Source organism: Solanum stenotomum, chromosome 4 (assembly GCF_019186545.1).
Source record: "Solanum stenotomum isolate F172 chromosome 4, ASM1918654v1, whole genome shotgun sequence".
Taxonomy (NCBI): Eukaryota; Viridiplantae; Streptophyta; class Magnoliopsida; order Solanales; family Solanaceae; genus Solanum; species Solanum stenotomum.
The window spans coordinates 65686719-65714504 of NC_064285.1; the positions used below are offsets into that span (position 1 = coordinate 65686719).

The window sequence follows — 27786 nt, forward strand, 5'->3', positions numbered from 1 at the left end:
TCATTGAGAATTTAATTTCCTTGGGTTCATATTGAAAATAGGGGGAGACAGTTGTTACACCATTTGTGTACGTCGTTATTTATGTGACAAGAAATTTTACTATTTTGGGACAGTTAGAATTATCGTCACCACTTATCAAAGTTAGAAGATGATTGGACGAATTGTTATTTTGCATGGGGGTTTTGTTGGGAGGGGGGGGGGGGGGTAAGATATGCTAGGTGCTTTTACTCCACTCATGAAATTTAGTAAAGTCCAAATTCTTATGTGACATGGTTTTAGATTAATTAATTGTAATAGATCAATATACGAACTAACAAATTAAAGGGCATGATTGGTGCGTTTTATTACTCATACCTATGGCTTCGAGTTAATATCAAGTCACTTCTCTCGATCGTATGGGCCTATATCAATAGAACAAATTAAGAAGACCTCAATCACCAAATTTCTACTATGCCAATAATAATAGTACCAAACTTTTGAAAAGAGACAAAGGATCATTAAATTTTAATTGACAATTCGAGCTGAGAAACAATACAATCTTCCTTATTTGAACAATATTTAAAACTTCCTTATATTATATTTAACTCAAAATTTAAAAGAATAATGTTTACTAATGAATTATTAGCACCAATAAAAATTGTGACATAGTAAGAAATGTTTTTTCATTTTTCAATTAGAGGTGTCAGATTCAAATATTTTATATATAGAATCACTTTTATTTAAATAGCTACACCTCCAATATAAAATTTTCTAATACAAATTTGAATCATCGAACACGAAATGGAAAACCAAAAATAAAAATAATAAGCAAAAGTCATAGTCTGTAGTAGTTGAAGTGCAACAAGGCCCCTCATTCAATAAATATTTTTTGTTTGTACATAACCTGCCACAATGTTCATTTTTATTGAATATTCTACATTATCATAAAACTCCAAAAATGATGAATAAGGAATTAGGAGATAATTCACAAACAGAAAATCGAAATATCAACTATCATTTCACTTGAAATATCTTTTAATTAAAGAACGTATTCTATAGGAAGAAAAATATTTTCTTGTGAAATTTAAATATTGAACTTCAACATCTCACATGAAGTAAAACAAATACTGAATATTGGAGTTTGTAAAGTAATAGAAAATCATGAGAGGATCTTTCTAATTTTTTTAAAAAAATAATTTTGGTATTCAGAATTCACTAGCCTCGATAACGTGAAATCCATGTCATTTATATTAAAAATCTCTCTCTATTCGAGGCTCGAACTTGTATAAGGATAGAAGAATTTCATCCATATATGACTATGTATGTCCCTTGGTGGAAGGTCATTTTGGATTCGTGGCTTTCAACCGACTATATGTTGATTAACCTCAATAATTATTTAGTACTATTTAATTCAACCTTTCGTCTACTTTTCTAGCACAAATTAAAAAGGACAAAAAGAATAAATGAGAACAACCTACCAAATAATATTTTTATTTTGGTTCAAACAACCAATAGATTTTAAATAATTAACACGTACAACTTTACTATGTAAGTTGTTGTTTGCTTGTTAGAGATGTGTGGACATACAAGCGCAGACAAATTTATAAAATAATGTGAATTGAAAAATAGATTTGATGTATTGAAAGTCTTAAAAAAATATATTTCCTCTGTCATAAGAGAGATATTAATATTTTTCCAAAAATATTCAATAATATAAAAAAAATACATTTTTTTTATAACCGAGAAATCTGTCTGTGACCCGCCCTTTGGATCAATCATAGCCTTCTAAACTCGGTGGATAATGGGTCCGCCCCTCTACCCTTCTCCTTCTCCACTTAAATATCAGGCTTCGCTTTACATTGTGTGAGGAAATACATTCTTTTATTGAAAATACTCTTGTGATTTGACTTTACTAATAAATTATAGAGAATATAATTTGATATGATGATGAGACAAATCTCCATGAAGACGTTGAGTCCTTAAGAGAATGTATGTAACGCATTTGACAAATCTTACATCGCTAAATCACAATAAAGATGCTGAATATACAAGAAATATAAATTTTAAGACCTTCGCGACACGTTCTAAAGTCGTGCAAGCAAGTATCAAATCATCATTTTATCATGTGTTCGAATGCACAATTAAATATCATAAAGTTATGAAGAAAAAAAAGTGGAGATGTGGGGGATGCAACTAAGTATCAAAGCATTATTTTATCATGTGTTCGAATGCACAATTAAATATTATAAAATTATGAAGAAAAAAAAAGTGGAGATGCGGGGGATCGAACCCCGTGCCTCTCGCATGCAAAGCGAGCGCTCTACCATTTGAGCTACATCCCCAAATGTCTTCTTTACATTTAATTTAATTTATATAACATATCGGATATAAAGTTTAATTTGTTAAAAATAAATATTGTGTCTTAAAATACTTTACTATTATTTCATAATATTTGTATAGTTATAAGTTTTAAATTTGAAGTTATTAATGTTAAACATATCATGATAATCTGTATGACTATAAAAACTTATATTATTGAGGATAAAAATAAAAGGTTTAAGTTAAATTGTTTCTGAATGTAAAAACATGTGATTCTTTTGAATGATACTATCTCTATTTCCTTTATTTGACACTATATACTTTCTTATAATCTGTTCTAAAAAAATAACATAATTCTAATTTATTAATTAATGTAAAGTTTTTATAGCTACCCAAATGCTACGATGATTGACATGCTAAGATCGCTTCAATAGTATTATACCATCTAAACATTATAGTATGTTTAAGATCAAAGTTTCATAAAGTTTATAATCACATAAAAATAAGGAATGCGATCCTCTCGCTGAATTAACTATAACCCAAATAAATACTGATGAATAAGTAAAATATACAAAGATGTTTGAAAGAACCATATCAAAAAAATTCGACAAAATTATCTTGTAGTTAATAAATCGTATGTTGGTACCACATATAAGTAGAAAAAAAGAAGTACATAGGTAGAAAATACCGCTTTTAAGTGTTGTAAATTCTTGAGATCAATTCAAGAAAATAACACTAATTTTTCATTGTCACGACCCAAAACACGTCGTGAGTGGCACCCACACTTAACCTCCTAAGTGGGCGAACCAAGGAATCTAAACCCCAACATATATCAATAATTCAACTACGAATAACAAAAAAATGCGGAAGCTCAAAACTTGTTAAAGTAATCAATCAAATCAACCTCTAAAGTCTATTACACGTTATCCCCAAAACCTGAAAGTCATCACATTAAGGACATATGTTCTTAATATACCAAATCTAAAAGTATTAGAGACACCAAAATAAGTAAATAAGATGGTCCATGTCCGAAATTTAAGGACATCATACCATGACTGAGAGAATCCAGCATGAGCTAGAAGGAATAGCTCACCCTGAAATCTGATGTGCTGGAGACTGGCTAGAGCTGAGGGCGAGTCGAAGTCGATGGTACACTTGTTGCACTCCACAAAATAAAAATGAAGAAAACACAAGTAGGGGTCAGTACAAGGAACACGTACTGAGTAGGTATCATTGGTCAACCCAAAATAGAAACTAATATACAATGAATAATAGTATAAAATCAACTATGACACTTAGCAGGTGGCAAGCAACAAACAACATGAACCAGTGACAACAACACTAAAGTAAGTACGCAATCAATCACAATATCAAGCACACATATGGGGACTCATGCCTCCACACCACGCACATTTAGGAAATGGGTTCTTTGAGATTGAGTACATTAAGTTAATTCAATATCTTTTCCCTTTAATGTTACAGTGTAGGAACGTGACACTCCGATCCAATTATACCATGCCGGAACGTGACACTCTAATCCAATAATACCATGTCGGAACATGACACTCCGATCCAATTATACCGTGTCGGAACGTGACAATCTGATCCAATAATCTCATTAATTTATCATTTACTATCACCACTTTTCAATTCATTAATAATATTTCATCAAGCCTTCTTTATTCAAGGCATCACTTCGATAGAGAGGGTTCAAGATTATAAATTTCACGGTCTCAGGATTTCAGACCAATCACAAACCACACAACCAAGCTACACAATCACACAATCAAGTACATAGAGAACTTTACAATATCATTCAATGCATATCAATCACTATTAAGAGTCTATCTATCAAATATAATAAACCATAAGTCCATAACCTACCTCCACTGAAAAACCGAAGTCAAGCAAACTACTTCTCCAATGGTTCCGAACCTTTCCAATCTATCAAGTATATATACATAATTTGTAAGTTAACAAGCCTATAAACACTCATATTATTCTATATATGTCTTGCCTAGACCCAAAAACTCACCTAATTCTATAATCAATTTCCTAAAGTTCAAACCTAAGGGTAAGTCTTAATTCCTCCCATTAACATAACTTTAATGTAATTCAAATAATATACTACACCTTATATGTAATTACCTATCTCAATATAACAAATTTTAATTTATAATATGGTAAAACTGAAACCACTAGTCACGATACCAGTGGCAGCCAACACATGAACCCACAAAATACACTAACCAAAAAAAAAACCCAATCAAACCAACCAACCAGCAACTAACCATTGGCCCCAATTACTTTAGTTCCTGATTATTTTCTCCATTAGTCACATCAATATGCGCACACTTATAAATTGCAGCACCTCAACTTTCTTATCCCCAACATTATAATAATAATATACATTATCGCCTATCTTTTTTTTATTTTCCATCCGATGTCCGGAGCTCACATTGGAACTCCGACTAAATCCGGATCGCACTCTGCAGGGCTCATTCGGGGGTGACGCTCCCAACATGATTTTCTCCATATCCAGGGCTTGAACCCGAGATCTCTGGTTAAAAATAAAACACTTCCACCAATGCACCACAAACCATGTTGGTACGTTATCGCCTATCATTCACTAAGAACGGACATCCGACAAAATTGAATATACAATACAATGGGTAAGTCTTCTTCTCTCCTCTTTTAATTATTTAGGGCAAATAATTATCAACTAATAATTAAATAATTACTAAACCCTCTAATTTATTCTTATTCATGGGCCATATGGTAATTTAATTAAATAAACTGTCCATTAACTATCAAAAAACCATCCCACTAAATTTATAATTGTAGTTACAAATTGTTCAAAATACCCATTTAGAATCTATCGGAAAGTATTTTATGAAATAAAAAGCTCTAATACATTCATAATCTTATTTAGTCAAATGAAGGATCCTAATTAAGTTATGGGATGCTATTATTTGGATAAAAGTAATCAGGTTTCATATGAAGCTAATAAGAATAACCTCAAATGACGATATATATGTGGTTAGATTGTTTAATCTAATATTTAAATACAAAGACATGAGATTCACTATATAAAAATTAAAGAGTTAAGTCCCTCTCTTTTAATTCAAACTTGTCTAATAATGATATTTATTAAGTACTATTTAAAGAGTTACGAAATATTTTTATGTTTCATATTGATAGTATATAAATGTATTTCTTTGTAATAAAAAGACTTTATCAGATGTTAATCGTGTTCGATTAGAAAATCAAAAAATTATGAAAAAGATATGGAGATGCGGGGGATCGAACCCCGTGCCTCTCGCATGCAAAGCGAGCGCTCTACCATTTGAGCTACATCCCCAATTGTGCTTTGATATCCAGTATTATCTTAGTCAACATAATAGTTAATAACACACCTCCCTCCCTTCCATTTTATGTGGCGTACCTAGATTGATTGTATTTTTAAGAATTTCATAAACGTATATATGACTAAAAAAGAAACTTTATATCTATTTTTTAATAGAATATGTATTTATAGATATAGTACGTACTCTATAATGAAGGCTTAGCTCTTTGCGCTTTCCACAATTTTTTATTAGGGGGTGGGGTGGGGTTGGTATCCTCCCAAGAAAAACATTGTATGAACAAGATTTAAAATGGTTTATATGAATGGATAAAATGAAAATTAGAAACGAAAAAATAGTAAAGCCATAAATTTTAGAGAAATTTATTGCGACAAAGAATGAATACATATAAATGCAAAAATAATAAATCTATTTTCATGCATGGAAGTATTATATAGTTTGTATATATTTTTTTTTTAATTCAGAATCATTATATCATATTTAGTGAATTCTGAAGAAAAAAAAATCTATACATATTCCATCTTCCAAGGCCAAAGAACTCTTAAACAAAGAGCCTTTTTCATGATCTTCTATATATATAACCCTAAAATTCTTTCATATATTTAATTTCTATGTATATTATGGAGATTTGTTATTCTTGCTACCTCTAGCATATATACAATATTCTGGTAATTTCCTACCTCAAGCATATATGTAAATTGTGAAATTTGAAAAAAAAAAGCCTTCAAAAAAAGATATTAATCGTAAAGAAAACAAAATTTCCATGATAAATGCAAATCCCTCGAGATATTATTTGAGAATACAAATTCTTGTTACACCCCATAAATAGATTTTCGTTAATATCATTAGTAGAAATAAGAAAATGATTCTCTTGATACATTCAAGTAATTAAATGTTTCTTTTTTAGAAAACTATATTTATTGTTATAACCTGTTTTTCAACTAAATAGATTATTTTTATTAAAGTCGTGATCTTGTATGTTGAAAACGAATGATGGAATTTACTATATCAAGATTAGTATTTGATACGACGAAAATCATTTTGAGAAAAATATTTTATCTGAACAAGTCATCAAAAGGAGCCAGGAAAACTATTTCTCTCACTTATAAATGAAAATCATTTTCTTTGTAACTATCTTAATTTTTAACCTCATATTACTACCCCATATAATATTTTACTATTAATCTTTAATAATCAACTTTTTTTATCAAACTATGCTCTAATTTTTTTTTCACTACTATAATATATAGTAGTGTATATGTTTTTTCAGGATAATCAACCTCAGGTGGATTATTTCTTCATCATCAATCTTGTAATTATTTTGGCTATTTTTGCAAAGAGGGTAAAAATGGAAGATCATGGAGAAACAAAATTGACAGGAATTAGACAAATTGTGAGACTCAAACAATTGTTACACAAATGGCAAAATGTCACATTTACCCCTACTACTACTAAGGGAAAAACCCACAGCCTTAAAATTGGTTGTACAAAATCGTCAATTAATAATCGAAAAAATGAGACATATAGAGGAGGGATATCCCCTTCTATAAGCAAGAGGCTAAGAAGCTCCAATATGTATTGGGATTCAGATGAGGACACTTGTCAAAGCCCTGAATCGCCACATGGCGTCCCGAAAGGATATTTAGCTGTTTATGTGGGCCCAGAACTTAGAAGATTTATAATTCCAACAAGTTACTTAAGTGACTCTTTGTTCAAAAAATTACTTGAAAAAGTTGAAGAAGAATTTGGATTTGATCATAGTGGTGGCCTTACAATTCCTTGTGAAATTGAAACTTTCAAGTTTTTGTTACAATGTATGGAGAATCATCAAAGATGTCTCCCTGTTGATAGTCATCACAATGGTTCTGGTAATTTTTCCTCCATTTCCAGCTACGTTACGCGTTATGTTGCTTGAATTCTTCAAAATACTGTCGAGTATGTATATCTGATATGAATGCGCAAGGTGGCAATTTTAATAATTAGAAACAACATGTGTTATGTTAACTTTAATAAGAAGCTTTAACTAATTTTTCATATTTTTTTAATTCAGGATTTATTTGTGTATGTTGGATTTATGTTATTGAGATTATTCGAAGAATAAGTCAAATCTCTTTAAAATAATATTTATTGACCTTTTAATTTGATTTCAGATGCAGGGATTATGGCTTGATTATATATGATTTCAATATATACTAAGCTAAGGTATTATTCTCTGACTTGATTGACTTTTATGATATGTTTTAGTACGAAGGAAAATATTTTTTTGATTTTTTTTCATTTTATTATTTAACACACTTCTAAATTTTAAAACTATTTCAAATAGACCTTTGGAGAAAAGATAAACAAAAAGTCATATTTTTTCCTTTCAATAAAAAATATTTTCAAATTTTTAGTATTTGATTTGGCAAATAGACTAAGGGTTGTTTTGGACATAATTATTTCCTTTTTTCTCAAAAATAATTTTTGAAACATCATGTGGTTATATATTTAACTGACTTTTGAAAGAAAATAAAAAGTTTAATGATGAATTTCAAGTTTGAAAAGGTGATTTCGACCGGTTTTTCAAGTGCATTGATTTTTCATTCAGAAAACTTTTTATGTTTTTCAAATTAAATGTATATCCAAACAATTTCTATTTTTATCAAGTTTACTTGATATATGTTAATTAGTACGTCTTAAGTAATTTTTATTAATATTATGTTGTTATATTTTTTTAAAACGTCGACAACGCTTATAAAAAACCCCGCGTACGCTACTAAAAATAACTACAATTTTTTTTCTAACAAAATTATTTTCCTTCGTACCAAACACGCCCTAGTGTAATTTAATTTTTTTTACCGGTTTAAAATATAAATTTCTTATTATTGTTTTTTTGTAATGCAGCAAAGATCTTTGTGGCAAATTGATCAGGATTGAACTCTTTGTTACGGTATTATTATAATTAGTGATGGTTGGTATAAATTAGGTTTAATCATTTTATTTTATTTTAATTTCTTTTCTCCTGGTGTAAAATATACAAAGGTCTTTGCTTGTACTTGTATTTTACTATCAATTTATCAACACTTATCCCTTTTAATATAAATATTTATCTTTCTTCATATTTGATGAAAAAGAAAAATAGGCTATATACATATAAATTTTTAACGAGGTCTATTGGTGATCAAATATACTACACTTATCTTACTACTTCGAAGTATATGAATTTATTTGATTGAGAACACTCATCATTTAGGCACAAAGATACAATAACTAATCGAGTGATCAATCGCTATTTTTGTAAATCTGCCTTAAGAAAGAAACCCCAAGAAAGACAATTTTTTTGCTGGATGTTCTTTTTTGAAATACTAACTATTTAATAAATGACCATTTTTTATTTCTTTTGTAATCTTGCAAAACTTCTAGGCAATTTCATTGTAATAAAATTAATTTCTTGCAACTATTGACATTTGAATTGAATTGAGTTAATAAATGATGAGTAATTGTTATTTGGGTTGAAATATTAGGTTAGAAGTTAGAATAGATTAAAAGTTAGTCATAAATCATAATTATAACATAACTGGTATCAATTCTTACTAAATTTTATTGTTTTAACTATTAAATGTTTTTTTAGTATTATAGTTATATTATATATATAAAAAAGAATTTCTTTTTGGAAAATATTTTTACAAATTTTTTGTGGATCTATTTGAGCTAATATATTAACTCAATTTTACATAAACTGAATGAACATACCAAAATAAGTTAAGTTATACCATCCAAATTTTAAAAAATTATTAATAAATTATATTTTTATGAACTAGTTTCATCACACTTACGAATACACATTACCCAAAAAAAAATTCAACAATTAATCTAGTTCAAGATAAGCTTTGATGGGCTAGATGTTAAGAGTCATATTCTCCTCTACATGAATTGCTAAAATAGTATGTCTTTAATGTTAACTTCGTCTATATGAGTTTGCTCAACTTGTTGATCTCGAATATCTGAATAGAAGTAGGAGTATTGCATACATTTTATTGTTTTTAAACTTTACGTATGAATACATTGAGTTTATTATTAGAGATCAATTGTCAAATAGCCAGTCTATTTATTATGTGAGTAATTCAACATGATAACTAGGTTGTATACATCAGACACTTCCATCTCATTCTAAAATTAATTTCTCGATGTTTCTTTTGATATATAGTATCTCATTCGTGCTATCGTGCATGGTACCTCAAAAAACAATTTTTTAAATAAATTTATTTCAATATGGTATCTCGAATATAATTTGTGAGTAATTCAATAGAAAAACTAGTATGAAATCATATTTAATCTTCTGTGACATAAATGTCAAAAGAAGGGACAAAAAGAATCTAAAAAGTTTTTCATTTGATTAAAAAGGAACCAAATTCAACATATCTCTGTAGATATATTACAAACTAAATTCAATACCTTTATTTCTTTGTTTTTTCCTTCTAAAGTAGGGTAAAGGGGAGTGCTAAATTTCCAACAATTAATAATTAAGGTGTTATCATAATAATCTTGATTGATTCATCAATTATGGAAGTTGTTATAGAGAAAGTTGCACTATAATGTAGTTAGTTCTGTTTTTAGCAAAATTCGGATTATTTATTGATATGATTATGTGAATTTAGAGCTTTAATTCACTATTCAAAAAAAAAGATCTCTTCACATTAGAATGTTAGTCCTACTTAAACAATAATTGATAATGTAGGTTTAGTGGGAAATTAAAACAATGAATTGAGCTTTGGAGAGGGCCGCTATGTCTTTTTAACTTCTTATAATCACTTTTACCGTTTATTTTATGATCGAGAAATTCATCTGGAGTCAATCTTTTGGGTTATCATAGTCTATGAAAACTTATGGTTAATGGGTTGAACTTAATTCGTTTGGTGCAGAATTCGAATCCCATTATTAAATAATTTTGAGAAGGTCTGAAAAATACTCTAACTTTGGCCGAAATTGTTGTTATGATACCAAACTTTATGAATGACCTTTTACCCCCTGCACTATTTAATAGTGTATTTTAAAGGTATATATGTGCCCACGTGGACACATTATTATTTATAATTATGAAATATTTATGATGTCCACGTGAGCACATATATATCTTTAAAATACATTATTAAATAGTGCTGGGGTAAGAGGTCATTTTCAAAATTTGGTATCGTAACAACAATTTCGGGCAAAGTTCAAATATATTTCAAACCTTTTTCCCAATAATTTTTTACCAAATTTAAAGGAGATACACCATTCCTCAAAATTAACCTAAATCAAATTCTCAATTATTTACTCACTTCATTTTTTCCATAATTTATATCTTTACTCCTAATCATCCCACTTTCTCTCTTCCATACATGAGAAGACTAAGAGGGAGTAGCACCCAAGAATCCGAAGAAGGGAGTCGTTTCATCGCCACAAAAAGTAGACATTGGATAATTATTAAGTACATATCAAATAAGAAAAAGAAATTATATCACATTCGTAGAAGAATAATTCAGATACATAGAATGAACACATCTAATCATTGAGTATATATGATAGACACATAGAAAAAAGTATATTAGATACATACAAGAACAATTCAGATACATAGAATGAACATATCAGATACACAAAAATTCAATTTTTATGAATTTTTTAGAAGTTGTGATATGACAGATACTCCAAGATTGTTATATGCTTGATTTAATTTTTAATTTGTGTCTTTTAGTTATATTCATTATTTAGATACACTTAATTATATGTATCTGAAATACTATGTATGTCAGATACATGTATCTAAGGTGTAAATTAGGGTATATTATAAACTCACGAAAAGAGGAATAATTAACTCCAAAACTAATTGGGAAAAAGGTAAGGCGGAATGACCTGAAAGACCCTTGTACTTGGTTCATTTTGTCAGTTGAACCCTCATACTCATCATTTGCCAACTAGACCTTTAAACCCATTAGAAAACAACATTTTAAACCCTTTTCTCCTCCGGTCAGAGTGCGTGTAATGGACGTGATTACACATGAAATTCCACATCATTTTTAGTGCCACATGGGAAATTAAGTGCTAATTTTTTTAAAAAAATCAAATAAATCAATTTTTTAATTTCTTTAACTTTTCAAATAGTCATCTTCTTCATATTTGGTCACAAATTGAGCACTAGATTCATACCCATCAGATCAAATTCTTCTTGATTTAACTTGTAAATTCAACTACAAGTTTACCAACACAAACTCAATGAACCCCAATCAAAAAATTTAAGTAATTTTACAAATTCACAAGACCCATTTATTATTTTTTAAGCTTTTTCAAACTTATCAATGGAGTTTTAAAATTTTCAATAGTCACAATCATACTTCACATTATCTGCATCTCCTCGTTGAAACCATCTAATAAAAGAATGATACTAATATTTTTCAAACCTAAAAAACAAAAATTTTAGAAAAAGTTGAGGCTACTGATTTGTATTTAAAAAAAGAAGAAGAAGAAGAGGCGGAGAAGAGTGAATGTGGGGGTGGAGAAAGAAGAATGGGCAGGAGAAAGAAGAAAGGTGAGGGCTGTGGTGAGGGGTAGAGGAGAGAGGGCTGGTGGAGAAGAAGAAGGGTGGGTGTGGATGAAGGAGGGTTGAAGAAGATGATTTTTTTTTTTAATTTTGTTAATTTTTTTTTTTAAAAGAAAAATATTGTTTTAACTCGCTTTTAAGCGCGTGTAATCACGCATATTTCCAACTCACCAATATTAATGCCACATAAGCTTGGTCAATGGTCAGAGGGGTTTAAAATATTGTATTTTGATGGGTTTAAGGGTCTAGTTGGCAAAGTAAGGTGTATGAGGGTTCAACTGACAAATGAGTCAAGTACAGGGGTCTTCCAGGTCATTCCGCCTAAAGGAAAAAGGGAAGTGTCATAGGGCTGGTAACAGCTCTATAGGCCCACAAAGTTTGAATAAAACTTTGGGACCACTAATTATGAATATACATTACAACTTTGGATTTTTTTTATAATAAATATTTATTTTTAGGGCCGTTAATTTAAATATAATCAGTGTTTTGGAATTTCACTTGTATAAGTTTCAAATTCGAGGTTTTTTTTTAAAAAAATATGTAAGGTTGTCATAAACAACATATGCAAATTTGTCAAATCGAATAGGACTTGTGAACAATTTAACAAGATAGATAGAATGAAGATAGTATCTTGTTAATCTTATAGAACAATTGAACAATTGAACAATACAGACAATTCTTGTCATTCGTCAAATTTTGTGAATACGATATGTATAATGAAGATAGTGTCAAGTTTTAACAATTCGTCAATTCAACAAGATAGGTAGAATAAAGATAGTTGAAAATCTCTCTCAAATGTAGTAGGAAAAAAATGGTTGATTTACGTAAATAACTCTTTTTTAATCATCATTCAGATTTTGCTCCTATTTTAAAAACTCGTACAAATGTTGCCTTTCGAGAAAATACCTTTCCAAATAACGTTTGACTCAGATCTAACATTTATTCATATATTGCTCAATCTTTATCGATAAAATTGAACTATCGTTTAATATTTGTAACAACTTATGAATACTGGATCGCCGTCTAACGTTTTCGCAAAAGTATAAAAAAGGTCAATAAACTTGGAAGACAAACCACACGAGCTACAAGATTGCCTTTAGTTAGTCAAGGATTTGTGGGCTTAAGAGAAGGGGCCAATTAGAAAAAGATTAAATTAGATTACTTGGCCCACTAACTCGTGGGCTGTCCTAATAATATTCCTTACCAAAATTAAGTTCTTTTAACAAAAAAGAAATAGACAAATTTCAATTTTGTTATATTCAACAATAACTATGATTAATATATATCTCCTATCATTATATTCAATTGTGGTACTATGCTTTTTCATCTTGATTATGAATAAAAAACAAAAAAAGAGTCACATATTCCTTATCTTGTATACAAATGAGTTTAACTCTTTTATATTCGAATATGATATTCCGTGAAATTTTTATTATTAGAATGTGAAATCAGTTTTTAACCTTTCTCTAATTTTACTAAAATAGGATTTTAAAAGACGAGTTCGTTCCATTTCTAACTCTAAGGTTCCTTACGGTTTTTTGGAGCTAGTTTACTTTAAACTCAACTTCACACCTATAAAAATGAGATATGATATATTCTCTTGAACAGACATCTTGAATATTTCATAAACTCTTGAATATGCATAAATAGATACATTGCACCTCGACTATCCCATAAAATCTTGGGTATTCACAGACAGAACAAGACGTTAAACAATGTCACTTCTCAAAGCAAAGTGTTGCCCAAGACGTTTAAGAATATGCTATTAACGACTCTCGAATCAAGAAAAATAATTAAGAGAGAATGACCAAGAGATAAACAGAGTTGTACTCGATCACAAATATTCACTAATAAAATTTTTATTTCATCATATATATTTTCTTTGTGATTGCAGTCAATACATCCGTCACTTTAAAATTTATTACAAACATCTTCCCGATGTCTTATTTGCATTGTGCCCTAATTACGCATTGTTTAATGCTTATTAAAAAGGAAAGTGTGCTTCATCTACGTACTTTTTATGTTCAGAATTCGAACCACAAACATCTAATATTCGAATTAAGAGTGGAAAATCTTTAACCGCAAAGGCGTTGACTTAATTATTTGTAAAACTTTTGTGAAACTTAAGGAAGTCAAACGTGCATAAACACTTATAGCCAGCATCATTAATTCTGTGAAGTCAAATAATATTTATAGCAAAAAATTGTGGTGCTTGACTTTCTTCTTAAGTTTTCTTCAATATGTTTGCCAAATGAATAATTATTTGATTTAAAAAATGTTCTACATTAGTAATTTTCTAAGTCATTATTTGTTTTTACTTAATGAAAATCTGAATCGGAATTATTCATAGCTTAGACTATTAGAAACACTTGTTTTCTTTATACAATTGCTAATTTAACCTTAATAAATTTGAACCATTCAAATTTATAAAATCTTAAAAACATTAATAATATTGTTCATTTTAATTCTGATAACGTAGCGTTTTACCACCAATCTAGCTAGAATTGCACAATCATACCACCACAAAAACCACCATGTGTGACCAACCATCACCAACAACGTACACCATCATGACCATCATAAATCACATCCATCCCTAGCTTATTCGTCGTTAATCACACTAATAACCACCTCTTGTTGTTATCTATTACTATAAGCACGATCATCATTTTTAATCATTACAACATATATAATAACCATCATTAATCATCTCTATCAACCGCAACCACAACCAACAACGTACACCATCATGACCATCATAAATCACATCGTCCATCCCTAGCTTATTCGTCGTTAATCACACTAATAACCACCTCTTGATGTTATCTATTACTATAGCACGATCATTATTTGTAATCATTACAACATATATAATTACCATCATTAATCATCTCTATCAACCGCAACCACAACCCTCACTTCATAATCATATCCTTTAATTTTTATAGAGTGCTTCATCAAACAAACAATTGTTTAATTCAACACCAAATAAACTTTTTAAAAAATTCTCTAACATTTTCTTGATATAATTATTAAATTACTCTTATTTTATTTTTAACTCATAGAAATGGTAGATGCATCTACACTACTATATCCTTTAAACAAGTTGCTTTAAAGATAATAGAAGTTCCTTTCTTCTGTTTAATCCATGTACTGAATTATATTCTTTGTCTTCCACTTTTCAAAAAAATAATAATTAATCAACAAATATATATCCCTAACTATATTATAAAAACATTTTTCCAAACGTGTAATGAGAGTTTCTTTCTAACAACAAACAAAGGTACAAAACCAAAAAAATGTGTTTGACAGAAAAATAATCAAAAAAGCATCTCCAACTACTCCAATCATTAGTATCATAAATTATTTAACTTTTTTTTTAGGGATTATAACTTTTGCAGCTATCGATTATTGATAAATTTTAATTTTTATAATATTTGGAAAAGTATATTTAATCTTTTAATTAATTGAAATATGTAGTTTTGGTTTACTTCATGTGGAAATATGTTATATTTGGAATAATTAGAATTATATTATTGTCAAATATAGAGTGATAATATGAATTTAAGTATTTAATAATTGACTATCATGGTAAATTTGTGGATATACACAAGTATGGGGATCAGAAGTGCATGTTTCAATAATTAATTGTAGGTTAAATGTACTTAATTAGATAGATATCACAATAACTATAATTAAAATTAATATTCTATCATAAATTGGTCCAAAATTAATATAATCTCCTTAACCAATAATAATAATAAAAATACAACCATTGAAAAACCAAATATGGTATTAAAAAATTCTTCTATATACACAACAATACATATGTGGGGGTTGCAAATAAAGTAGGCTCATCCATTAAAGATTTATTTTACTTCACATTGACTAACTTATTATAGATAGACAACTTATAGCTAGCCCACCAGTGCTGACAAAAGTGTAAAAGTTTATAAATTGAGACAAACATGTAATTTAACCAAGATACCTCAAACCTAATTTATAAAGAAATAAAAAAAAGTGCATATTTATTTGGGAATATATATTTATTATGGAGATATATAACTTTACACTTTCTTAACTACAAGAATAATAATATACATAGTAAGATCTGAAGAAAATAGAGTGTATNACACCAGGACCAAACGAACGACCAGGTGACCGAACTATCAGTCCCAGCAAGTCATAAATGACTTGGGGTCGCTATAGGAACGCTCTAAACGACGCACAGAAGGCAAGACACAGAAATGACCAAGAGGGTCATTACACTTAACTACAAGAATAATAATATACATAGAAAGATCTGAAGAAAATAGAGAGTATATATATTTACCTAACTTTAGAAGTAAGCTAATTATATGTATTGTTTCTGAAAGAATTCCGACTTAAAACACAAACAACCTAGAAAAAAAACTCACACTTCCTCAAATAATTATTTTAAAAAAATTGTTATCTATAAGTTCAACTTTTCACTTACTTAGTACTCATTGAACATTTTTTGTTATCATAGAAAAATTCTCCTTGCACTTTTATAATATTCTACTTACTTTGCTTGGAATGTACATGTTAGCATATAATTAATACGAGGATTCTTGAGTGTATATATATATTCAAGACTTATTCTAATTCTAATTCGTAGCATATGTAGTATGAATGATGAATTTAGATGTTATGAGTTTTGAGTTGAAAAAGTGAATTTTGAAATGTATATTTTAACTTTGTTTATTATTTCGGAGACATATGTTTCGATAGTTATTACCAGCTCTTAATTTCCTAGGTTTGGTCGCGCCCCAATTAATTTTTCGACTAGATCACCCGAAGAACAGTATGTGGGGCTCGGGTCTCCCACAACAAAAATAAATACCAGATAACTCTGTTTATTAAGATTTAAAAAAATGAAAAAAAAAATCATCTGATGATAATAACGTTGTTATATAAAGGTTTGGCGATATTAATAGTTGCTATTGGAGAATATCATATCTAAGTTACATGCTAAGCTAGCTAAAGTAGCTAAATGTCAATTATTCACTATCATTATATTTTTTCACAACTTGCAATTCCTTAATTCTATTTTTCCTTTAAAATATTGTCAGTAAAAGCACACTTGTTCTTCAAGTTTAAATTAAAGTGTATATATATAGCTTCTCTGAAACTCAAACTTACAAAGTGAAATAATAGTACTTTCGACCATAATTTATAAGACATAATTTAAATTTAACTGTCAAATTCTTTATTGTGATTTTGTATTTGGACATACTATCATGATCAAAGACGAACCTAGTATTTGAAGACTTTTGGTGCAATAATCTAAATTTAAAATAAAAACAACAAAATGTGGCTTTAGTTGGATTTAAACTCTGGTCTCACGGATGGAATCTTTGGCTTGTATCAGTGGCACGAGACGCTCCTATGCTCCTCATGGGTATACAGTTAATTATATCCTGATTTTTGCCAATTTTTCAAGATAGATATACATATATACACATAATTTTTTCTAAAGTTAATGGATGCACGTGCACCCTTAACTATGTGTGTGGGTCTGCATCTGATCATTACTATAAAAAATATTATTTTCCTATTAAAATTTTCCACTGAAAAATGACGAGTGATTATTCCTACATATATTTTGACTGAATCAATTAAAAAACTATTATCACACGAAAAAAATTAAAAAGCTTCTCAATATTATAACGAGAAATCGTTTCCCACCATGCATTTTCAAGTACGCTAGATAACACAATTTTTCTCAATTATTCGCGGAGACAAAAAATCTCTATTTCTAGCCATGAATCGTTAAGATTTTGAAAAATAATTACACAACTACATAAAAAATACGATAAATCACAAAATTATCAATTTAAAATATTTAAATTCATACTAATAAATTGCAATCAATTTTTTTCGTATTTAACTTTTGAAATTCGAACTATGTCATTTTAATTAGATCATATGAAATAATGTGGTTGATTTTTTTTAAAAAAAAATTGACAGATCATCATCCATTTTCGTATCACAAAAAAAGTAGGAGCCCAATATTTTTCTTTGTATATAAAAACAAGGAACGTGGAAGACAAAACATTAACATTGTGACCCCAAAAACAGCTGTAGTACGTTATATATAAGGAATCAATGACTCATGATATGTCAAATAGTGACATACGAAAACGGATTGAGAATTTAAAGTTTATGAGTTTTGAATTAAATTTTAATAATTAATTTGGATCAAAACTATTTTTTGATAAAATCTGTAATCTATTTTCTAGCTCCGGCACTGATGAGGTGCGTAATTTTGCACAAGGAGTGTTAGTATAACTATGTAATATAACATCTCGCTTACGACATTTTCGGCAAAAATTATTAGTTTTAACTTAAATTTTATATTTATTTTTAAAAAATAATTGAATTAATATTTATGAGTTTTAAATTTAGATAAAACTTACTTAAAAAGACTCGAACCTAAAATTTAGAAATTTCAAATTTTGATCACGGATAAGACAAGTTCATTGATTTTTACTTCTTATTTGAAGTTAATACCCTATTATGTATTTGTCAATATATTAAGAAAATAATTTATAGTTTTACGAATATTTATAATTTGTTAATAACAAGTTTTAAAAGACTTGCTTTCATATATTCGATGTCTGATCAGTGATCAAGTAGTATCAAATAAACTGAGATATTGAAATATCTTTTTATATTTGGAGACCATTTATAACTATACAAATATTTATAATTTATTTATATCTTTTGTTTGTCCTAAATTTTGTGCCCAACTAAATACCGTCCCCACAACAGATGGAAGTAATATTTAGAATAAAAAAACTATGGTGAAGCGATAAATATTTTTTCATTTTTAATTAGAAGTCTCGAGTTCGAGTTATACTGAGTATAAATTAAGAAATAATTTACTCTCAATATAAGACTACTTAGTATAAATTTAATTAAGCTTCAATACAAATACCGATTACCGAGTTAGAAAAAAAATACATATGTATAGTGAAACTTTTGGGAGATGAGACCCCTACACCTTGTAGAAGAGTAATGTCTACCACCTCTAATATGTACAGCTAGATCCTAAAATTTAGCATAATGTTTTATCATGTTTTTATTTTTTCAACAATTGGATGAAGTGGTCTACTCCACTTAATTAATTAGTTTTTTGCTATTTATGACTTATGATGTTGGTAGATGAGTAGTTTTTTTGGGACCCCTCAACCCAATTTCAAAATTTATTTTGACAGTTTAATGTATAAAGTATTTTATATTTATATAGAGTTTGGAGAAAAGTCGTAAGTTCGTAATTAATTTTTAGGTGAGTAAGTAGAATAAATATTTTTTCTTGTGGTAATTAAAAAGGCTAACAAGGGTCATCTTGATTTATAGATTACAGATTTGAGTCATGAAATCAATAACTAATGCTTGTGTCAGAATAATCGACCTATATTACACTTCATAAATGTGAAATATTTTGTGTATCAGATTGTTTCTTTTTATTTTATTTTAAAAAAAATTCCCAACATGCAGCATTTATCCATGTTACTAGCTAGGTCCCCTAAGAGCAAAAAAAAGGACAAAACTTCAAGATGAATATTAATACCAGATAGAAAAAGATGAAGGCTGGAATTTTTTACATAAAAATTAAATAAGAATAAATGCACACATTAAAGAATGCAACAATGCAACAACAATATACATTGAAGAAACAAGTAGTAATTAACCATAATTAGTCTTAATTTTCCCTCTATTGTGAGAACATCCATTTTAACATTCATGTTAATTAATCAAAATCAAATTAACAAATCTAATAACAAAATTAAAAAAAAAACTCACTAACTACTTGGTGAATTCAGGAGATTCAACTGAACTGATTACTTTTGATCATTCAGAACTACTTATACATATGCAAGAAAAAATAATTAAAAAAATTCAAAATGTATGCATATATATATATATAATTAATAAGATGACGTTCATTCTGAATCAATCAACATGAATAAAACTCGACAAGTTCATCCATCGACTCGGGTTGTGGATCAGCATTTTGAAGCATCCATAGCAAATGTTCAAATAAAACAACTTCACATCCAACACTAACATATTCCTCCGAATCACTTGTCCTCCTTTCGATAAGTTCTCGAAAAAGAGGGTGATCGATAACATCGGAGGTAACTAGGTACCTACGTCTCGATTTTCCAACGTAGACGGGGTGTAAATTGTTGTTGTTGTTGTTGTTGTTGTTATCATCTTCGTATGAATTATATGCATTGTTTTCCAACATGTTTGTGTTGTTGATGCTATTGACACGACCAATTTTGAAAGATTGCATTTTTTTCAAGACTGATTTGATTTTTGTGAGCTTGCCTCCTTTGGTCATGACTATGAGAAGATAGAAAGGGGTTTTGTATTTTTTTTAAATTGAATATGAAAGAGAGTTGGTGTTTAGGAGAAAGCAGGAGGAAGGTTCATATATAAAGGAAGTTTGGGACAACATTGAATTGCCTATGTGGGGTTTTTAACTTATTTTAAGTGGACCCCGAGTCTGAATTAGTTAGTTTTGAATATTATTTGAGTCTGAATTAGTTGGATCAATAAGTTTTGAATATCATACGAGTTTGAATTAGTCGAATCAGTCAGTTTTGAATATCATATCATGAGTTTAAATTAGTTAAATTAGTGAATTTCGAATATCATATGATTATAGTTAAAAAATATTAACCTTTTCTATTATACTTTATCGTGTGCATGTAATTTACACTAGACCAAAAAACTTGTGAAAGTCAAAGGAAGATGCCGCTTTTTTCGCTATGGGTTCAATTGAATTCAAGGGTAAATCTAATATATCAGTATTGAGTTTATATGAGTTCAACACTTTTGATGCGCAACATAAATTTACGTCGAAAGATAGATCTACTAAAATTTCAATAAATACTAAATATGAACTCATAACTTTAAAAAATATAACATGTTCAACGGTAAGAGCCTTAAATATTGAATCCATAAAATTTGAAGATCCGCCAAGTTGAATCCATAATAATTTTTTACGGAGAGTATAGATAAATATGTACAAATCTATGAAAGAATATTAATAAATATTATATTTGAATCCATAATTTTAATAATATTATGTGTTCATTGCTGAAAATCTTAAAACTGAATGTCTGAAGCTTAAATTTTGAATTTTCACTACAAAATATTTCAGTAAAGATAAAAATAAAGGAATTGAAGCTAAATTATTTTTAAAAATATAAAAAGGTATAATGTTCTTTTTAAATTATATTAAACAAGATGATGTGTCATACAAAATGGAATTGATATAAAAAAAATTCTTAAAAAAATAGATTGAATTGCTTTTAACACTTTGGAGAGGGGCCTTGCTAGTGTTTACAATTGGTGCCAAGATTTGTGGCAGGAAAATTAAAAACCAGCTGTGGCTTTGGACCCTTTTTAGGGACCCAATGAATAGGCAATGGAGTCCTTTGACACCTTGATGTTGACTCGTCATATCTTGAACTTGAAGAAATATTTTAAGGGTTTGATTATTTGACAATTTAAGTGGTACGTGAATCATTTTTCATTATTATTTGACTGAGTATGAAATTTAAAAAAAAAAAGAATTGATTTTCAAATAAGTTAAGAAATTTTAATAACAATAGTATATTTAGAGTAATCCACTAGTAGGTTATAAAATAGATAATGTGTATGCACACCTGAAAGATAGAAAAACTTGTTTCTATAGACTCTTGGTAAATTCTAAAAAAAAAATTGACCTTAAAAATGTGTTCTTAAAAGTAAAATAAGGGGCTTAGAGCTATGAGCTATAACACATACGCAAGAAGGAAGAATGCCTTAATGGGCGGGTACGCTAAGGAAGGGGAGTCGCTTGCTTGTTTGGTGTGTTTGGAACCGGATTGTTTAAAGCTACCCTTTCTTATTAAAATTTATTTTTATTTTTTGTGATATATAGACCAAAAAAAGAAATGATTTTTTTATTACAAAATACTGATTATATAAGTTTAGAGTAGTTAATAAAAATTAAAAGAATTCAATTTCTACCTCGCAATTCCCTCTTCAATTTTTCTTTTTCCTCTCCTCCGCGATAAAAAATAAAATAAAATAAAATATTGAAGATTCATGAAATTATCAAAATAAAAAAAATTGTCATATTTTATTAATATATCTAGGGCATATCAACTAAAATGTTTCCAAATATTTTTTTAAATTTTTACGTAATTTTTGGACAAGGGGGTAAAGTTGTTAAAAGCGCCACGTACATCTAACAACTAATTAAATTCTAAATTAATCAAGAATTTAATAATTAAGTATTACTACTAATTATTAATAAGAATTCTTTTATTCAAACTAGAAGTTCAAGTATTTTATTTTACTTTTTTTTTCCACATCTTCTATCTCCGTTTTAAAGTCCAATTAATTTAACTTCAAATTGAAAAGTCTCGTTATAAGAGCGTAATAATTTTCTATCAAAAACGACTCTGTATCCCGAACTGAGACTGCAAATCTTTCCTCGAATTTTGGTGGTTTGGGACACGTGTCCACCATAATATTTTCTTGTTGTTAATGACTATATGCAATGTTTAAGAATTTCAAGGCCAACAACCTATTGTTTGTTTATAATTTTTCTTGTTTTTTTCAATTTTTAGCTTACCTACCAAATTAAAATTAAAGTTGTTTTTGTCTCAGAAAAAACTATGAAACCGCAGAAATATGTGCCTCAAATTTTAATTTTAATTTTAATATAGTATTGTTTGAATTAATTTGGGTGTATTTCAATTATTTTATCGATTCGTTAGCTTATACTTAAACTATTTTATCAGATACATATTGTATTTATCATCAACAAATATACTCAATACCTTTATCAACTAAGATATATAAAAAAAAAGGAGGTAAATATCGATAGTTAGGTCATACAAGGGAATTCAATTGAATCACGTTTGGAAATTATATTGTGTTGGAATGGGGAAAAATGTTGTTTTTTTTTGTTTAATCTCTTTAACATGACCAAAAATCTAGTGTAGTGTTAGCAAAAGGGGTTCGAAAATTATTTTAGATCATAAGTTCAAATCGAAGTGTAACGATTTGTCTTTTACTCTTTTTATATGAAATTCTGACTTTGCTAATATACATGGTGTAATATTTTATTTTTATTGAAATTCAAATTATAGTCTTCTATTATGTTTGCTCATTTTATTGACTCCTATATTACATATTATTTTTTTCAATTTTTTTGTTTAGAATTTGATATTTGTATTGAGACTGAATTAAAATTTGTACATTATAGAATTCATTTCTGAAGGCGGTGTTTAGGTGCATGCATTTTGCATCCTGACTTCCAATTGATTTCTTTTTTAAGTAGATTTGTTGCATGAAGACAATTTAGTAGAGGTGATAAAGACCTAGATTCTTTTATTTGTTTTTTTGTTGAGAGAATAATCAGCTCTCATTAATTAATTAAAATAATCATAGGAATAATTAGATCCTCATCTAATTAATTAATTAATCAATCAAAGAAATTATATTGAACTTGTAAACAAATACTAACTCCTTTTAATTTATTATATAAAAGTAAAGTCGTATATGAGTTCTTCTAATATTAAATCGTTATATCATTATTTCTAAGAGTTTTTGATACTTCAAAATATTGGTAAATTCTACATTTAGTTCCTATGATTTTGACTAAACATATTAAACCCTCTATTAGTCGACTTGTTCGGTTTTAAATTAATTTCTTACTCATAAATATTCACAAATTTACTAATTATAATTATATATTAACCTTTCATGTCGCTACTTAATTACTCATATCAGCTTATCTTGATCGTTACTTCGTATTTATCGATAACATGTATAATTCTATAAATAGTCAAATATGACATATCTTTTAAATGAAGGGACCAAAAACATATTTTAACTAATTGAAAGTTAAATATACCTAGTCATATAGGATATATATCATAAGGATCAAAAGAGGAATTTACCAATAATTTAGGGACCAAAGTGTTATCATCCCAAAAACAAGAAGGAGAAAAGACGAGATGATCAAGAGTTTTAAAAAAAATATATTTTTTTTTATTTTCATTTATGTGATGTTGTTTAACTTGATACATCGTTAATTAAGAAAGGAAGATTGATATTTGAAATTTGTAGTCTAAAATAAGCCATATATATCTGTGTACGTGGCTATAAATTTTCTCATTAAAGGTAAAATTAATATTTTTAAAGTTAAATTGTTACTAAATATAGAAATGTATCATTATTTTTAAAACTGACTAAGATGGAAAGTGTGTCACATAAATTGGAACAACGAAAGTAGTGATCATGGAAGGTTAATTTATTTTCATCTTTGTGCAATGTATATATGACTTTTTTAGGAATAAGGAAAGTTATATATGAAAAACACCCCATTGTCCATATTATATTATATTTCCGTTAAGCTCTTAATGTGATTCATTGAATTAGTTCAATGTAAAGAGATTCATGTAGAGTGAAGAACACTATAATTATTGAAAATCAAAGCAAAGTTAAGTTTTAGGATAAGAACAAAAAAGAAGTGATGAATACTTGTAGGTAATAGGTTAGATGAACTTAAACATACATGATAAATATTGTTAATCTTAATATAATAAAATCCCATTTTCAAGATTGATCTCTTGATTTATAAGGTTCCTTTTAACATAGTAAAAATATTTGTTTTGCTTATCTTAACTTCTAGAAATTTGAACATTTAATTCATAATTTTTGTTAAGGTATAGTACATTTGGTCCTTGCATATTATAATTTGTAAATTTTAATTTTAGTTCTTGTGATTTTTTTACTATACATATTTAACCGTCAATTACGTATTTGAAATATATATTTTTGATTCCTTGCTTATGAATATTTTACTAATTTTCAGAATTATTAACCGCTTCACAATGTAATTATCCTTGTGTTATGTTAATTAAGTTTTATTATTGTTTCATATTTGAGTTAACAAATAATAACATAGATGAGCCTTTCCTCAAATGAAAATGACACAGATAAGTCAAATTTTTAACGGATGTCATAAATAAGTTTTTTCTCAAAATTTGATGACATATTTGAGTAGTTTTCCTTTTATTAATAACTGAGAGATCAAAAGTACTATCTCCCTAGATAAAAGAAGTCAATCTGACGCACTAAGCTTGCTACACGCAGTAAATCACATTAAGTTTTTATGTACACGATGCTATCTTTACAGCTTGAATTCATGACCTTCTGATCACGTAACAATATTTATAAAAGGTATTTCATTCATGTCGTAAATATAAAATTATTGAAGGATTCTCATTTTTCCCTCCAAATAACTTTTGTTGAATTGTTGATATTTTATGTTCTTTTTTTTATATTTTTACTTTTAGAAGGGTCCTCCAGAGCATATGCATTATATTATTGATGAAATGTATAAATTCCTTGAAGAATCTGTCCAATGTGAGGCTCTGCCATTGATAGTTTTTAATAATATTGAATACAGAAATAAAATACCAAAAAGGAAGAAAAAAAAAAGGAAAACCTTATCATAATTGGCTAATTATTTGGAAAAAAGATATATTTTTTTTAAAAAGGAGTAAAAGATGACTTTTTAATTTGGAACTTTTGATTTGATTTTTCATCTGATTCTATTAGAAGGGGCAACCTCTCTATGTTAAACTATTACTCACTAATTAAAAAAATATTCTTCGATAAATCATTATTAAATAAGATTAACGATAATTTTTTATGATTCAGAGACAACTATATAGATCATACGACTTCAGATTCCTATGCAACAACACATGCATTATGTTAACAAGTCTCACCGTTAACTCTAGTTGAGAAGCTGAGTCATATTTTTTTTCTAAAATAGAATGAAGTCAATTATATCTAGTATCGATCATTATGATATCATTCTATGTACAAATCAATTTTTTAGAACCTTCTGTCGTTCATGACATTTCTTGCTTTTAACAAGACAACTTCTCAACGGAAAAATAGAAATACTGGTCCCATTCGAATATTAATTTAGATTTTTTTTCCTTGGTCAAGATTTTCAAGCCTTGAAGATGACACACACATGGTAGTACTCAAGAATAGCCATGTGAGCAACACATGGATTCACAATCTTAGAAACATTCTTTTCAAGTCAAATTAAACCCACACTCTACACATAGCAAAAAATGTACTCAATTCAATGTCCTTGTAGCCCCCCAAATCTTATGTACATGGACCTATCCAATGAATAAGCTACGAGTTCATCTGAATTTATAAATTGAACAAACAAATATATTTATCCTACGTGATATTTTACGTAGTAATTTTGTGTCTTATATGACGTCCTATTAAATGTTTGAACATTTTTGGGATTGTTCTTGTCCATCAAAATTGAGTGTCCTTGACTCCAAAAGGACAAGGAAAATGACTACTAAAATAGACATCCAAAACAATTACTATAGTGAATTTATATAATTTGATGTTAATATCGAGTATAAGTAAGTACTTATTTGAGATTGGTTGATTTTATTTGGTTTCGAGCACAATAATGGACAAATGATCCAAATCATATTCATTAGGGAAAATTATATGAAATAGCAAATTACTAATTCAAATTAAATGTTATAGACATAGTTTCTTTTATTTGTAATTCGCAGCAAACATTCCATGTTTTTGCCATCTGACGAGACCCATTCGGTATACATATGTGTTGTATAAAAATTAATTGTATATATTAGTATAGCATTTGTTTGTATATAATTTGTTGTTTGTATATGTGCCATAGTTATACATAATAAGACTTGTCTATATAATCTCTTTATGTATATGTAGTAATTTTGTTTATATATAATTACTATTTGTTAGTTTGTTTATACAAATTCAATTTGTTGTTTGTATATTTCCATAGTTATACATAACAAGACATGTTTGTATAATCTATTTATGTATATATGTAGTAATTTTGTTTATATACAATTACTATGTTTTAGTTTGTATACAGATCAATATATAGATTATCGAAATATACAGATCAAGACATGGCAGGTTTTTATGTATAAGTATACTAAAATATACAACTACAGATTTTTATGTATATGTATACCGAAATATACATATTAATAGTCATAGCAAATATAAATTTTTCTATGAAGCGCAATATACAAACTATAGTTACAACATACAAATATAATTTTTATGTTTGCTAAACCTAAAATTTACTCTATTTATTATCTATATAAGCCCAATTGTTTGGGCTAGGCCCAATGGATGGACCTATGACCCAATTCATCTTTTCTATTCCATGTTCCATTTTGTATTAATGTGTTTGACTGAACTCATAATTTAAAATTAAAGCACTTATGAATTTGTGTTCATAAAATGCGCAATATCATTCTTCAAATCATGTCATTAAGAATAAAATGAAGATTCTAAGACTAAATTTATTGAGAATGTTGACATGATTACCGATTGGAAACCCAAATAGAGAAGGGTTGCAACACGTTGACTACAAGCGTAAAGCTAGTTAATTCATGATGAGTGTTCACAATACATATAAGG

The 27786-nt window shown here is 28.2% G+C and overlaps 2 protein-coding genes and 2 non-coding genes across 6 annotated transcripts; 1 reads left to right on the forward strand and 3 right to left on the reverse strand.

Moving 5' to 3' along the window:
- Window positions 1–2248: 2248 nt before the first annotated feature.
- Window positions 2249–2321, reverse strand: TRNAA-UGC (transfer RNA alanine (anticodon UGC)). The gene has a single exon. It is a non-coding gene; the product is annotated as a tRNA-Ala (tRNA).
- Window positions 2322–5586: 3265 nt separating this feature from the next.
- Window positions 5587–5659, reverse strand: TRNAA-UGC (transfer RNA alanine (anticodon UGC)). Its single transcript has one exon. It is a non-coding gene; the product is annotated as a tRNA-Ala (tRNA).
- A 414-nt stretch (window positions 5660–6073) lies between these two features.
- LOC125862517 (uncharacterized) lies at window positions 6074–8723 on the forward strand. 3 transcript variants are annotated; one of them, XM_049542610.1, is made up of 4 exons: window positions 6074–6331; window positions 7003–7531; window positions 7814–7865; window positions 8547–8723. In XM_049542610.1, the coding sequence occupies exons 2-3, from the start codon at window positions 7012–7014 to the stop codon at window positions 7831–7833; spliced, it is 540 nt and encodes a 179-aa protein (XP_049398567.1). In that variant the 5' UTR covers window positions 6074–6331; window positions 7003–7011; the 3' UTR covers window positions 7834–7865; window positions 8547–8723. The 3 variants fall into 3 exon arrangements, with proteins under 3 accessions (XP_049398567.1, XP_049398565.1, XP_049398566.1); XM_049542608.1 differs by lacking the exon at window positions 6074–6331 and having other exon boundaries at window positions 6899–7531; XM_049542609.1 differs by lacking the exon at window positions 6074–6331 and having other exon boundaries at window positions 6899–7531; window positions 8552–8723.
- Window positions 8724–19910: 11187 nt separating this feature from the next.
- LOC125862652 (auxin-responsive protein SAUR76-like) lies at window positions 19911–20659 on the reverse strand. Its single transcript, XM_049542772.1, has one exon. The coding sequence runs from the start codon at window positions 20594–20596 to the stop codon at window positions 20207–20209; it is 390 nt and encodes a 129-aa protein (XP_049398729.1). The 5' UTR covers window positions 20597–20659; the 3' UTR covers window positions 19911–20206.
- Between the last annotated feature and the right edge of the window lie 7127 nt (window positions 20660–27786).